We start from the raw sequence: 13,542 nt of genomic DNA on the forward strand, positions 1-13,542 counted from the left end.
TTTTAATGCAAGAGCAATTTAAAGAAAGAAACTGCGACGATTTCTCTTCTTTCAAATGTTCCAGTGCCGAAGAGCCGTTGTATATACCCTTGATCCTACGATTGGTAATATTTTAGCACGGCACACGAAACACGGGGGTTGTCTGATCGCATCGCTCACCACAACGCCGTCGAGTCATCCCGCCGCGGGCGCTCTGTGCACAGACAAAACCATCTGTGCGGGCAGGCAACCATCCCAGGGTTGCGGTAAGCAGGAGAAGTTCTTGTGGCGCCTTTGATTCAGCGTGGATCCCTTGTTGGCTCTGTGCTTCGACTGGAAGACTTGCGGTTGGTGGAATTCAATGAACAGAAGCCTGAATGGGCGAGAGTGCGATCAGGAAGCCGCGCCCCCAAGATCGACATCCGGGATTGAGGGCCTTGCCGCACCTTAAGTTTTGTTATATGATGCGGTGAGGGGTACCTCTTCATATGGTCCTGGCTTGGAGCTTCATATCCAATTTCTGCGCCCTCAGGCAACAGCATTAATACCTGGATGAGATATTGGTACCCCAGAAGCATTCCTGGAAGGACTGAGAATATATATCGCCATCATGAGGACGCTTTTCAGGATGGAGAGCGGCTTCAATAGTCGGAACTTCCGACGTTCAACAAACTCATCTCAATCATCACTTCAGAAACCGACAATGACCGGACCCTCAAAGAAGTGGTTCAAACCTTCTCTCACTACTTCATCCTCCTCCAAGAAGAAATCAAGAACAAACACCTCTCTATCCACACAATCCCAGACCCAAACCCCCTTTCAACAACCACGAGAACCTCAATCCCAACCTCAAAATCCCTTCCAAGAGCCCCCACCATCTCAGTCACAACAATCCTCAAACCAAGACCGCCCGCCACCACCCACATACACAACCTCCATGCCTACCCCTTCTTCCTCTGGAAAACCATCCAAGCGCTCCAAAGCCTGGAAGAAAACAAAGGAGTTCTTGTCCTCGATAGGAGAGCCTCCTACAGCAGAGTATGACCGCCAACAAGCGGCTCTCAGGGCAGAAGAGGGCAAGGTGAAAACTAGCGGGAGAGAAGCGTTTGGGGCGGTGAATTATGGGCCGTATCATCAGGGCGGGCCTTATCAGGGTGGGAGGTTGTAGAGCTGAGGGTTGAAGGAGGAGGGTGCGTTCGGTTATGGGTTCTTGGATATATTGGGATTGGATTGGGAGTGTAGGGAAGCAAGCAAACAAGCCTGGAGTTTGGAGTTTTGTGTTTGGATGGCGGGGATTCGGTGCTGTTGAGTGTTGCAATTAGTGTACGCAATACCTAGGGATTGAAAAATACTTCATTGCACTTCTATAAGACTTTAATTGCTCTCATGCTGGGCGAGAATGTGTACGAGGGATTGAAGAAGGAAGACTTTTTAGCACGAAGAAAAGTGAATGATATTGACAAAACCATTGCGAATTGGACGTGTAGATGATATGCAGCGCAATGACATACGAATTGCAAACCCCTAATTCAGCTCGAATGAACAGACACATCCATATTCATATTCGCTATGATACCGAATCAACTCACATATCTACCAAAAGTAGTACATTCATACCTAGAACCTTACCCCCAAAATATCGCACAAACAAGCCCCACCTACCATCTCACCTCTCCCTCTCCTTGGCCCAACCTCAAACACCCATTCTTCCTCCGCTCAGCCAACCATCTCTCAATCCACGCCTTCATTTTACTCCTTCCAGTAGCTGTTCCAACATTGACAGTCGGTACCACCTTCTCTATTCTCAGCGCACAGATGAACATCGTCAGTTCTCTGAAGCTACTATGTTCTGAATACGGGACGCCGAAACAGGACGCTTCTCGTGTGGAGCCGCGTTGCGGTACGAGTTCAGACATTGAGTATGAGGATTTCCAGTTCTGGGAGTAGAGGACTGTGGAAACTGATGGGGAATCGGTGAACCTGGTTGATGTTAGTGTAATATCTTTGAGGTAGATGAACATCTTGGGTGAGGAATAGCGTACCTCGAGTTCGGTGGCTTGTAATTCCACCCACTAGGTCTAAAGCCTACGATCCTGCTAAAGTGCGGCTTGTAAGAATTCAGATAATCCTGCAAAGTTTCGGGTCGAATCTCCATCAACATCTGCATGTGGATCTGCGCCTCTCTCGGATCATCCGTCATTCTAGACGTCAACTCTTCATCTTCGAGCGCTGCACAAATTCTGATCTTGCCTGGTGGCGCCCAGATTTTGCAATCCAGTGCTCTGGCAATACCCAGGCAGATCCGTTCCTTTCCAATGCTGTAGGTGCCACATATAACCAACAAACGACCGCGAGACTTGTTGCTTTTGGTCGAAAGAGACATGGCAATGCTGTCATCCTCAGCTTTGATGGCCGAGTTGACAAACTTGGTCATGCCGCTGCCTGCTCGTTCTTTCTTCACCTGTTCCCAAGCATCGCTCTCTTCGGCCCGCTCTTTCCGTAATGACACGCACATGTCTGCACAGGCTTTGATGACCTCTTCTTGGGAAGGGAAAGCATACCGTGGGTTGAGATAAGTGGTGTCAAGATAGCAGACATCTATCTTTTGCTGCTTAGTTTTACCAGTGATAGAATCCACGATATCGGGCATGAGGAGAGGATGTGCGATGTGTGCCGGACATGCACGAAAATCTCCACAGTGAAGCACTCGTTGGATTTTTGGATTGGCGCCTTTCCCAACGACTTTCTCGAAAAGGAAAAGGGAGCTACCGGGACAGTGATTGGCAGGAATCATGGTAACAGCCACTCCCTGAGTGCCCGGAACCTCGAATCTTTCTTCGAACTGCAACGGGACGACATATTTTGGATCAACCTTGAGTTGCTGCTTGACCAAGTTCGCTGTGACCTTGCTGCAATATATTGGACCGTGGCACCATGAGGACGTAAGCCCAATATAGTGATCACTGTGGAAATGGCTCAAGAAGTATGCATTGCATCCTTGAACAGCACCATATCTGAAAGCATCGACACAGATGAAGAAACCAGGCATAATCTTGTAAAATGGACAAGTTCTCTGGTACGCTGGCTTGCCTCTAGACTTCGCCTCCGCCGCCGCAGCATTTGCCCAAGCAGAATCCTCAGCCTTACCAGACATCAGCTTCGAGAATGCGGAGGATGGAGCATCGCTCGAAGCTCCACCTAGCGCAATAGGATTTGCTTGTCCCGGTCTTGCAATAGCTGCTTTTCGTGCAAAGCGATTCTTGGCCTCCGGGGGCATGTACTTGATTTCAGCAGGCTCTGACTTAACAGGGGTCGGTAATGGCACTGGGTTGCCGTCCAGACATCCATTTACATGTCTAGTTGCTTCTTCCGGACTGATTCCAGCAAGAGCAGCCTCGCATATAGGACATGCTGCTGTCATGCTCTCTTCGGGTAGCTCAGAGATCAGAGTTTCAGTCATAGGCTCATCGTCGAAACCATTGAAAGATTCGTCATCTTCCCCTAGTTCTGCTGCTTCGAGCCTGGCTTGCTCCTCCATCCACTTTCTCTCCACAGCTTCCTCACCTTCTCCAAATTCGTCATCGTCAGGAAACTCTTCCAGGTCTTCGAAACCACCCCATTCGTCTATAATTGTTGCTTCTTTTTTCAAGGAAGGCACAGATGGCATTTCATCGTACTTTTCAACGCTCTCGAGCTTGGGAGACACAGGAAAAGCGCCACTTGATTCATCCTTAGGCGATGGATCCTTCGGCTGAAGAGCTTCCCATTTGGCTTGTGCTTCGGCTACAGGAACTCTCTTCCTCCGCTTCCAAGCCAATTGATCTGCCGGGCCTACAGATTCAATCTCAGGGACTATAGGCCTGTTTTCTTGGATGTCCTCTTGATCAACAGGCTTCGTAGTAACTACTTCATTCGTATCTTTAGATTGTTCCGCAACAGCACTTCGAAGTTGTCTCTTCTCAATCTGTACAGCAGCAGTCTGAAGCGCGGGATTGTCAACTTCGTAGTCTGATTCTGAATCTGAGAGGAACGGGCCAGTTCGTCGTTGTTTCTTCGGCTTCGGCTTGCCTGTGATTTCTGGTGGTGGGGGAGTGCAACCATTCTGAGCCTCAGCCGACGCCTTCAATGGATCATTCTGCATCGGACAGTCTTCTTTGGTATCAATTCCGGGAGCATTTGGCGTACCAGTCCCCGAAGTCTTTCTCCTCTTGACAGACCCCTCTACCTCGTTGAACCTATCCGTGTCGGTGTACCCAACTCCATATATATCGTCATCTTCAGAATCCAAAACCTCGGGCGTCGAAGCTTTGGGCGTTGGTAGGGTGGCAGCTGCACGCGAGCCTTGTGACAAGAATATGGGATCATCCGTCATCGGCGAGTCTACCTTCTTGAAGAAACTTAATATACTAGCATTGGGCTTGCCGGGAGTCTTCACAGGCGCGATCTTTTTATTGGCAGTCTGGGCTTTTCCTAGTACTGGCAGATTTGATTTCGAGTTCGGACGAGGAGTAAGAGGTTTAGCAGAACGGCTTGCCATTGTGCTGGGTGGTTGAGGGGGTCGAGACTCGTTCGGTGGCGTTGGCGCTCTGCCAACTGATGGCTTGACGGGCTTTTCGATTGAAAGATTCTCTCTAGGGTTTCGGAACATTGTCTGGAGTATGCTATGCCATTGATCGCGTGTCTTGTCGTGGGCTTTGATACAATAGCTGTCCTGCCAATGTCAATGTCATAAGGCAGCTGAATACCTAGAGACGCAGCATGCAGATGGCATATGGAATAATCGAGATGTTATCACCGCACGGCGAATGTGATAATCCTCATCAGGTCTCGAGCCTCGGTGGCAAATGTGTTCGCTGGTGGGGTTGGAGATGTCGTTGTCTTGGATTTGCTCTAGCAAAGCGACGCGCTAAAATTCCCGTCGCGTACACGAAGTCACGACCTTGGAAACATTAAGGTGCCTATTTTGTTGGAAATTTCCTCGTCCTTCTCTGTCCATGTGAAAAGCTTACTTTTCATTAGAATGCCACTCTGTTCTTTCAACCCAGTTCTCTGTGTCAACGAATGTAGTTTACACAGTAGCCCGAGAGCATATCAAAGAGAGTCACGTGGCTCATATATTCTCTTGCTAGGTAATACCTAGGTATGTCTTCGAAAGTATTCTTGTAGCAAGTTTAATTTCTTTATCGCCGATAATTATACTATAAATAATGTGATTTGGTTTCACTTTTTTTTATAATGTAATAATTCAAATTAATTTTATATACTAATATATCAAGAACAAAGTTTCTTAATCTTTTCAATAAGTATACTTAAAATAGTAATTCTCCTTATCCGTCAAGTCCCTAAATGCGGCCATACTTCTCTCCTCCTTACTCCCCTCGCCCTTCCCCCTCCCTGTCCTCTTCAACTCCCGTTCCTTCCTCCCATTAAGCATCCTCAAATACCCCGCAAATCCAACCAGAACCACAATTTCCACACAGTACGCGACGAGAATGGCAATGATACCAGAACGGTACACGGGGGCTTCAGCGGGCTTGAAAGCAAATGGCCCGATGATGTTGCCGGCGCAGTAGGAGATGAAGAAGATAGCGTTCACGGTGGTGCGTTTCGTGGAGCCGCAGGTGTTGGCTGTTATTAGGGACATGCAGATCGCGAAGGAGGCGGTGTAGAATGCTGTTAACTGTGTGATGATGTGAGCGTGTATGATTCTTCACTGACGGGAGGAGAGGACTTACGTAGTAGCAAGCCAATCGAGCGTGTTTACTCGATGCGGGCAAAGCAGTTATTCCCGCAACGCCGGCGAGGGCAGGGAGGACGTATAGGCCTGCGACGATGCATCTCTTCTGTCCCGGTAGCCAGCGTTGAAGATACATGGCGGAGAGGACGGCGAAGATGATGATCGCTCCGTATGGGATTTGGAGGAGGGTGGTAACAAGACTGGAATACCCGAAACCTTTGATGGTCAATGTTCCAAAGTTACTGACGGATCCATTGACGACTTGTGTTGATAGACCAAAGAAGAAGAGAAACCAGGTTTTGGGATCGAGAAGAGCTTCGATGAGCTGGTATTTTTTGAAGGTGGTGTTTTTGATTCCGGTCTGGTTTTCGCGGACACGCTCAACGGCCATCTTTTTCTCGTCGTCGGATAGGAACCGACTATTTACGATTAGCAATGCCCGTCAAGTAAAGGATCGTAAAGATTGAACCTACGCCGAAGCAGGGTTTTCAGCCAGGAAAAGGAACACAATGATGCCCCACGCAGCAGAGAATGACCCGATCACAATGAATTGGTATCGCCAAGAGTCCAGGGCGCCTCCTTTGATATTACCAATACCATACGCAAGCAGACCGCCAAACGAGTTGGCAAGTCCCAGAAAAGTAGACCAGTATCCAACGCGGATGGGTTGTTCTTCGACCGTGTACCACATGGCTGTGATGAGGAGGTAGGCTGGGGTGGAGCAAGATTCAAGCATTCAAAGTATGAATCGCAGCGCGGCCAGTTCAGAGAAGCTGTTGCATCCACCAAGGGCCATACAGATCCCGCCCCATAGAAAGATGTTTACGCCGAGCCATTTTGCAACTGAGACTTTCTGCATGGCGAAACTAGTGGGATACTCGAACTGAGCGAGGTGTGAGGGACTGAGAATATCTGGAGCGAAGAGAAGATCTTACGAAGAGGTATCTAAAGTAGAAGATGGAACCCAGCCAACTATATTGAGTACCCACAAGGTGAGCATCTTTTGTCATACCGAAGATGGCAGCTTCAACAGTCAGAAATATCTTGAAAGTCTGGGACGAATTTGACTTACCATAGCCGAGAGTGGCTTTGTCAATGTAAGTGATGAGGTAGGTTATGCAGATGAATGGAATTATGTACATGTCGAGCTTTCTGACGAGTCTGCGTTCTGCTTTTGGATCGATATGAGAGTTCAAGGCCGAGTAATCGTCGAACATCTTCAATGCAACATCGCCGTCGACGTTCTTGAGGTTTTGAATGTCATCCAGATCTGATCTGGAGGTATTTTCTACATGGGCATCGGTTGGTTTGTCCTGAGCAGCCATGTTGCCTGAAGAGACAAGAGATGGTAATGTGGAGAGGAGATATATGTTTCGGAACACTCCAAAGAGAATGAAACAGAATAGAAAATCAAGTGAACAAAAGTGGTTGGAACGATGAAGATCACCAGGGTTACAACATACCAATTTGTACTTCAGATGGCCACGGTGTAGAGCTGGACCAAGGCTTCGCGCATCAGCTCTAGAGAAGACGTAGCGTAGGTTTGAGCGCAATCAGACGCCCTCGTGAGTGGGACCATCGACGCCTGCAAGACCACTAGGGCAACTCGGATCCCCAGAATGGGGATCCAACATTGTGGAGGGTGGAGTACTCAATACGCGGAGTGCGGAGACGTGAAAGAAACAGGGTTTGTTGAGAGGTATCGCGTCTCCGAATGCGACTCGGAAAAGCCCATGAGACCGTGATATGTCGGAAATATGTCATTGCCCTCAGCTTATCCGAGGTCTCACCCCACATTCTTCCCTCGCTCAGCCGCAGACGGTTACATACAGTGCCCCGCAATCATCACGTGCGAGGAGGTTGCCCCTGAAATTGCCGAATCGCACTTCGCTTCGACCCAACACAGCATAGGTATAAAAAAAAGACAAAACATTAACAACCAACCATGATGAGACGGGTCATGGATGATTGCTTAGTACAAGGGCGAACCATTGTTTATCATTAGCATCATCTTGGGATCTGGCCGTAACCACTCCTACTCCGACTTGATCTTAGCGATGCAGATTACTGTCTCTTAAATCAATGCGCTCCACTTCGACCGGTTAATTCTTGGGGTCCAAAATGCTTATTTAGCTCTATCAGGAGGGTTGATGTTGACATCGATTCACTTTTAACACTACGTCAACCTTTCATGATAGGTGCCTAGTATAGCATAGAGCATACCACCCTCCGGACAGACCTATTCCTAAATCTAGACAACGACAGATCCTCTACCACAGTTTCATCCAGCATACACAAACTTACCTATCCCTCATCCACCCAAAATCATCACAATCATGCACCCAAAAGCTCCTTCTTTCGACTCCCTCCCTCTCGAAAAAGATGGACCACGAGGCAATGCATGGGGCCTCTACGGCACCATAGACGAGCTCGGAATGCTCAACCGCCTCACCCCCGAAAATACCCTCGCCGCCATGAAAGAAGCCGTGCACGGAATCCGTATATCGACAGACTCGCCTCTCGATCGACCCAAAGTACCGTGTTTTAATCGAACCCATTTCATCAGCATATCCATCACAAACATCCAAGGACAGTCAATGATGATATTTTGACTTTGAATACCCAATCCAGTTCGCAGTGGGATGGATTCCGGCATTTCGGTAAGAGAGAAAGATGCAGGATTTCCAAATGGAATGAATCATGGTGATGCTGACGTAGAACAGGATACCAAGATCACAAGGACTATTTCAACGGGTGCCAACAGAAAGATATCCAAAACTCCACGAGAAACGGCACTCACAGTAAGACATGACATCTCCTCACCATGATGAAAATTTCCTCGAATCAATCTCAATACCTACCTACCCAGCTAACACACAATCTCGTCCCAACAGCCTGGGTCGACCACGGCGGCATCGTCGGCCGCGGCGTCCTCCTCGACTACTTCACCTGGGCCACCTCCCGCAACACCACACCCCCCACCCCACTCTCCAGCACCGAAATCACCGTAGCAGACCTGCTCGCGTCGCCCGAGCGCAAAACCTCACTCTGCAACCCAACGACATCCTGCTGATCCGCAGCGGCTACGTGTCCGCCCTAGACGCCCTGTCCGCGAGCGAGGCCGAAGCGTACGCGGCCACGCAGCCGCATCCCGCTATCGGGCTCCGGAGCTGTGAGGAGAGCTTGCGGTGGATTTGGGAGAGCGGGTTTGCGGCGATGGCGGGGGATATGCCGGCGTTTGAAGCGTTGCCGTTTCAGAGTACAGAGTATTGGATGCACGAGTGGATGCTTGCGCGGTGGGGGTTGCCGATTGGGGAGTTATTTGATTTGGAGAGGTTGGCGGAGGAGTGTAGACGGGTGGAGAAGTGGAGTTTTTTCTTTAGTAGTGTTCCTTTGAAGGTATGTGATTTTTTTTCTCTTTCTTTTCGGGGATGTTGTTGCTGTTTTAACTGTAACTGATGAGGAGATTAGGTTCCGGGTGGTGTGGCTAGTCCTCCAACTGGGGTGGCAATCTTGTGAGATCGGGGTTTGAGATCTTTTGCATTGTCGAAGCATAGCATAGACCGATGTACTGTCTTCCATGTTGTTCATGACCCCTAGACTTGGAAGCTTAAATTTGTTAAGTTGAGAATAATTTTATGATTCTTCTTAAATCTGATAAGTTGAATGAAACACGGCGAGTCAAGAATATTTTGACTTAGAATCGTATTTGCCAAATTTATACTTATATCAGATCCAAGTTTGATTTGGACTCGCTTAACCTTGTGCCGGATTCCACTCAATTATTTTTATGACATGCTAATCATGTCCTCACTTCAACTGCAGTCTTATGATGAGACTCATGGATCTTTGAATTAACGGATATCCACTTGTTCTCTTTTTCTTGCACAATAGTGACTAAGACAATTCGCCAGCTAAGTAGATGGGGACATAGGTTCGTTCATTCATTCGTTCATTCATTGTCACATGTATTACCAAATAAGAAACGTATACAATGTCTATCTCCTTCAGCCCATCCCGATTCGGGAAATACCTCCCTCTCTTACATTGACTCCACTCCACTCACGCTCGACCACTCGCCCATGCCTCGAGCTAAATAAGGAATTTGTACCTCATGACCCCATCCTCATTCTCCGCCTCCACAGCCCTCTTATTCTCCCTCCTCAAGTACAACCCCAAAACCGCCGCAAAACACACTCCCCCCGCAGCAAAACTGCTTAGCACCACGCCCCCTAGTACATACTGCGGCGCCGACGCCGCCGGGAAGAAATACGACCCGTAGATATTGCTCAGGTTGCCCAGCATGTTGACCAGCGCGTACGTGATGGCCCTCTTGGTGCGCGTCCGCGGCACCGTGGACCCAACCCAGGCCTCCAGCACGTTGAACGCCGAAAAGGAACCTGCGCACATGAGGAACATGCCGATGTAGCGGACGGCGGTCTGATGCGAGTTGTCGACGATGGCGAGACAGAGGGGCCAGATGACCAGGATAGCGCGGTGGCCCGTTTTGGCCGCGACCAGGGAGTTGCCCAGCGAGGTGAAGAAGCCGAATACGTAGACGGGGCTGGTGAGCAGGAGGGAGCGGATCCGGCCGTAGCCGAGCGTCTGGACGATGCTGGGGAAGAAGTAGGTCCATGTTTGGGAGGAGAGGAGGCAGATTTGCGTGAGGACGAGGAGCCAGACTTTGATGTCGGTGACGGTGTCGATGAGGCCCTGTTTGAGGCTGGATGTCTCGTCGAGCTCGCCATTGGCGGACGCTGCGATGCGCCATTCTGCGAGGCGTTGTTCTTGTTCTGTAAGCTACTTCTTTTTGCCGCCGCGGGGGAAGTCTGGGAGGAGGAAGAGCGCGACGATGCCGACTACCATTGTTCCTGCTCCTTCGATGATGTACAGCCATCTAGTTTGTTCTGGTTAGCAAAGGTGGCCTGTTATGTGTGGGGGGGTTCGAGCGTACCTCCATCCTTCGAGCCCTGATGCACCGTCGAAGCCACTTAAGACACCAGCTGCGAGAACGCCACCAAATCCGTTGGCGACTGTATTTCCGCAGTACATCAGGGCAACTCGAGGTGCGATCTCACTTGGTTTATACCATGAACTGATTAGGAGACTGCATTTTCATCAGAACGGACTCGCTTAAGAGGAGTAAGGGAAACACTTACAGAGCTCCGGCAAAGAATGGAGATTCAGCGAAACCGATCAGGAATCTCACAGCGAAGATTTGAGAGAAGTTGTGGACTCCCGCGGTGGCAAGTGAGAGGCCGCCCCAGATGAAGATTGCAACGGGCAGATATCGTGAAGGGTTGAGTTTCGTGAGCACCATATTGCTGGGAATTTGGCCGAGGAGATAGCCCACAAACTAATTTCGATAAGCAAGGTGGTTGTAGAAGAAGGAGGAGGAGAAGAAGAAGAAGAAGAAGAAGAAGAAGAAGAAGGGGAAATATGCGAGGGATGAAGCATACCATGATAGAGACAGCCGTTTGGTATTGAGTGTCCGTCAGCTTCAAATCCGTCTGCAGACCACCTAATCTGGCGCTGGCAATATTGGATCGATCGAGGATATTGAAGATGAATACCCCGAAGAGCGCCGTGATGAGATGGAGGTCGATTTTCCAGACAACTGTATATCGGCGTCAATGATAATCCCAAAATGCTCTCCCAACCCAAACGTAACATACGTTTCTTTTCCAAAGCCTTGTATTAGTCATCGCTCATGCTATTAAATGTTTGAGGCGCTGCTTCGTGGTTGAATTCCGTTGAATTATCTTCGACTGCGTCGATGTACTTCTTTTCGTCGCCTGACATATCTGCGCCTTGAAGTGTTTTCCCAACCAAAAGAGGAACTATAAAATGAAGTAGGAGATCCTCTTGTTCAGAGAATGTCCTCGTGGATTAAGAAAGAGAAAGAAGTGTTTCTCCCTAGGAGTAGATCAGGTTCTTATGACTTCCTTGACTCAGTACGGAGTAGTACATCACACCCTCTCTGCAACAAACCCCAAAACGCCCGTCCACACGTCCCGCGGCCGGCAACACTTGATTGCCCATACTCTAATCGGAGCCCCAGATAATGAATGCATGCATACAGACTGCCGTAGACCGACATTGGCTGGCCCTGGCCCATCCCCGCAACATGTGGAGAAAACACCCCTTGCTCACCCCCGGAAAAGTCGACGTGCGACTCGGAAATAGGTGCATAGCGCAAGGGGAAAATCGCGGGGAGGGAAACGGGAGAGAGTTTTCCCCCAGCTATTGGCACTTCCAAAAGAAGCATGGAGTCTGGACTAGTGGTGGAAGGGAGGAGGGGAGGAGGGAAACCTTGTTTCATAGCTGGCAGGCATTAACTCATCTATGTATGTAAAGCTAGACTTTTCCAGCACCACCAACTGTCAGCCTCTCAACGTGAGAGTCGTACGTTGGTTATTGCATATCGCAATTGCGTTCTTGGTCACTGACTCGTTGTTGTTGTATTTATCGAACCTTCTTTTACACTGTTCAAGTCTCTACCAAGGAGAGTGCGCAGCTCGGTTGAGATGGTAACAGGCTTACAGCCAGCGGGATAGATCGCAGACACTGACAGTAATCCTAGCGACTAATATCAAAAATGAACTTTAGCGAGAATATCTGATATAGTAATGGATAATACTTGAAACATAAAACGGTGTGCGAGCATGGTAGGTAGCTCGAACATTCAATTAGTGCGGAGGTACCTTTCTGCAATAATATTTAATTTTGCAAAAGTTCTAAAAACCCGCTCTTGAACACCGCTACTATACAGTGAATTTCGTCTTATTTTCCTCCCCAGCATCCTTCGCAGCCTTCTTGACCATCTCCTCGCCCGCCTCGCCGAAAATATCAAAGCCCCAACGCGCCGGAAAGTTAAACCGTTTGTGACGTTCAAGAGCATTCAATTCCGTGAACGAATCGGCAGGGATTTCGAAATCCTGGAAATTGCTCTGGATGCGGGATTCCGTGACCGACTTGGGGAGAACGACGTGACCGCGTTGCACTCCCCAACTCACGAGCACCTGTCCTGGATCCTTTCCGAGTTTCTTCCCAATTTCGTGCACCTTGGCATCATCGACGGTCCGTGGCTCGCCCGTCTGGTTGTTTCCAAGGGGAGAGTATGCTTCTACTTGGATTCCTTTCGATTTGCAAAACTCCAAGAGCTTCGGTTGTTGCAGATAGGGATGAACTTCGATTTGATTGACCGCGGGAACGATTGTGCAAGTGGCGAGGAGAGATTCGAGGCGACGAATGTTGAAATTGGAAACTCCAACCGCTTTGGCCTTCCCCGTCTTGATCAGAGCCTCCATTGCTTTCCATGTCACGGAAGGGTCCACATCATCCAGTTCAAAGACTCCATCCGAGTCCAGCGGGAAGAATTTGTCGCCTGGTTTGAAAGCACTGAGGAAATAAAGACGTATTAGCACAGCGCCACAATAATTGCACATCGAAAAGGATCTAGTCCCATGAGGAGAGAACTTACCAAGGCCAATGCATGAGGTATAAATCAACATAATCGGTTCCCAGGTCCGCGAGGGTCTTATCCAACGCCTTCTCCACATCTTCTGGTCGATGCTTGGTATTCCACAGCTTTCCCGTGATGAAGATATCCTCTCTCTTCACACCACTTTTCTTGATCCCCTCTCCCACTTCGGTCTCGTTACGATATATCGCAGCACAGTCAACATGCCTGTAGCCGGACTTCAGCGCAATCTCGACAGCTTTTTCAACTTCTTTCGGCGCGGCCTGCCATGTGCCAAAGCCCACGGCGGGGGTTTTCGCTCCCGTGTTGAGCGTAAATGTTCGATTGAGTGCCATCTTGCGTA

The 13,542-nt window shown here is 49.2% G+C and overlaps 7 protein-coding genes across 7 annotated transcripts; 3 read left to right on the top strand and 4 right to left on the bottom strand.

Moving 5' to 3' along the window:
- Positions 1 to 433: 433 nt before the first annotated feature.
- Positions 434 to 1,367, top strand: LY89DRAFT_236650 (uncharacterized protein). Its single transcript, XM_018206066.1, has one exon. The coding sequence runs from the start codon at positions 590 to 592 to the stop codon at positions 1,145 to 1,147; it is 558 nt and encodes a 185-aa protein (XP_018065446.1). The 5' UTR covers positions 434 to 589; the 3' UTR covers positions 1,148 to 1,367.
- A 134-nt stretch (positions 1,368 to 1,501) lies between these two features.
- On the bottom strand, positions 1,502 to 4,847 carry LY89DRAFT_722955 (DRMBL-domain-containing protein). Its single transcript, XM_018218774.1, has 2 exons — positions 2,022 to 4,847; positions 1,502 to 1,959 (listed from the first exon to the last, which is right to left on the bottom strand). The coding sequence occupies exons 1-2, from the start codon at positions 4,625 to 4,627 to the stop codon at positions 1,638 to 1,640; spliced, it is 2,928 nt and encodes a 975-aa protein (XP_018065447.1). The 5' UTR covers positions 4,628 to 4,847; the 3' UTR covers positions 1,502 to 1,637.
- Positions 4,848 to 5,177: 330 nt separating this feature from the next.
- On the bottom strand, positions 5,178 to 7,451 carry LY89DRAFT_710268 (MFS allantoate transporter; the record flags this gene model as incomplete). The annotated part of the gene is made up of 7 exons (XM_018217814.1): positions 6,789 to 7,451; positions 6,652 to 6,740; positions 6,503 to 6,599; positions 6,190 to 6,427; positions 5,715 to 6,135; positions 5,388 to 5,659; positions 5,178 to 5,202 (listed from the first exon to the last, which is right to left on the bottom strand). Exons 1-7 carry the CDS (start codon positions 7,039 to 7,041, stop codon positions 5,178 to 5,180), a joined length of 1,395 nt encoding a protein of 464 aa, XP_018065448.1. The 5' UTR covers positions 7,042 to 7,451.
- A 551-nt stretch (positions 7,452 to 8,002) lies between these two features.
- Positions 8,003 to 9,235, top strand: LY89DRAFT_710269 (uncharacterized protein; the record flags this gene model as incomplete). The annotated part of the gene is made up of 6 exons (XM_018217815.1): positions 8,003 to 8,250; positions 8,283 to 8,376; positions 8,440 to 8,517; positions 8,611 to 8,740; positions 8,797 to 9,115; positions 9,188 to 9,235. The coding sequence occupies exons 1-6, from the start codon at positions 8,053 to 8,055 to the stop codon at positions 9,233 to 9,235; spliced, it is 867 nt and encodes a 288-aa protein (XP_018065449.1). The 5' UTR covers positions 8,003 to 8,052.
- Positions 9,236 to 9,696: 461 nt separating this feature from the next.
- Positions 9,697 to 11,984, bottom strand: LY89DRAFT_710270 (MFS general substrate transporter; the record flags this gene model as incomplete). Its single annotated transcript, XM_018217816.1, has 6 exons — positions 9,697 to 10,516; positions 10,580 to 10,613; positions 10,671 to 10,823; positions 10,876 to 11,072; positions 11,176 to 11,333; positions 11,708 to 11,984. The coding sequence occupies 6 exons, from the start codon at positions 11,982 to 11,984 to the stop codon at positions 9,809 to 9,811; spliced, it is 1,527 nt and encodes a 508-aa protein (XP_018065450.1). The 3' UTR covers positions 9,697 to 9,808.
- Positions 11,985 to 11,987: 3 nt separating this feature from the next.
- Positions 11,988 to 12,289, top strand: LY89DRAFT_236727 (uncharacterized protein). The gene has a single exon (XM_018206067.1). The coding sequence runs from the start codon at positions 12,062 to 12,064 to the stop codon at positions 12,248 to 12,250; it is 189 nt and encodes a 62-aa protein (XP_018065451.1). The 5' UTR covers positions 11,988 to 12,061; the 3' UTR covers positions 12,251 to 12,289.
- A 191-nt stretch (positions 12,290 to 12,480) lies between these two features.
- On the bottom strand, positions 12,481 to 13,534 carry LY89DRAFT_674447 (alcohol dehydrogenase; the record flags this gene model as incomplete). Its single annotated transcript, XM_018213443.1, has 2 exons — positions 12,481 to 13,117; positions 13,200 to 13,534. 2 exons carry the CDS (start codon positions 13,532 to 13,534, stop codon positions 12,481 to 12,483), a joined length of 972 nt encoding a protein of 323 aa, XP_018065452.1.
- Between the last annotated feature and the right edge of the window lie 8 nt (positions 13,535 to 13,542).

Source organism: Mollisia scopiformis (genome assembly GCF_001500285.1).
Source record: "Mollisia scopiformis unplaced genomic scaffold LY89scaffold_24, whole genome shotgun sequence".
Lineage (NCBI taxonomy): Eukaryota > Fungi > Ascomycota > Leotiomycetes > Helotiales > Mollisiaceae > Mollisia > Mollisia scopiformis.

Coding starts and splice junctions, on each gene's coding strand:
- LY89DRAFT_236650 (XM_018206066.1), top strand. CDS start 590: ATGAGGACGCTTTTCAGGATGGAGAGCGGCTTCAATAGTCGGAACTTC.
- LY89DRAFT_722955 (XM_018218774.1), bottom strand. CDS start 4,627: ATGTTCCGAAACCCTAGAGAGAATCTTTCAATCGAAAAGCCCGTCAAG. Junction 1,960..2,021: donor TACAAGCCACCGAACTCGAG/GTACGCTATTCC, acceptor AACATCAACCAG/GTTCACCGATTCCCCATCAG.
- LY89DRAFT_236727 (XM_018206067.1), top strand. CDS start 12,062: ATGTATGTAAAGCTAGACTTTTCCAGCACCACCAACTGTCAGCCTCTC.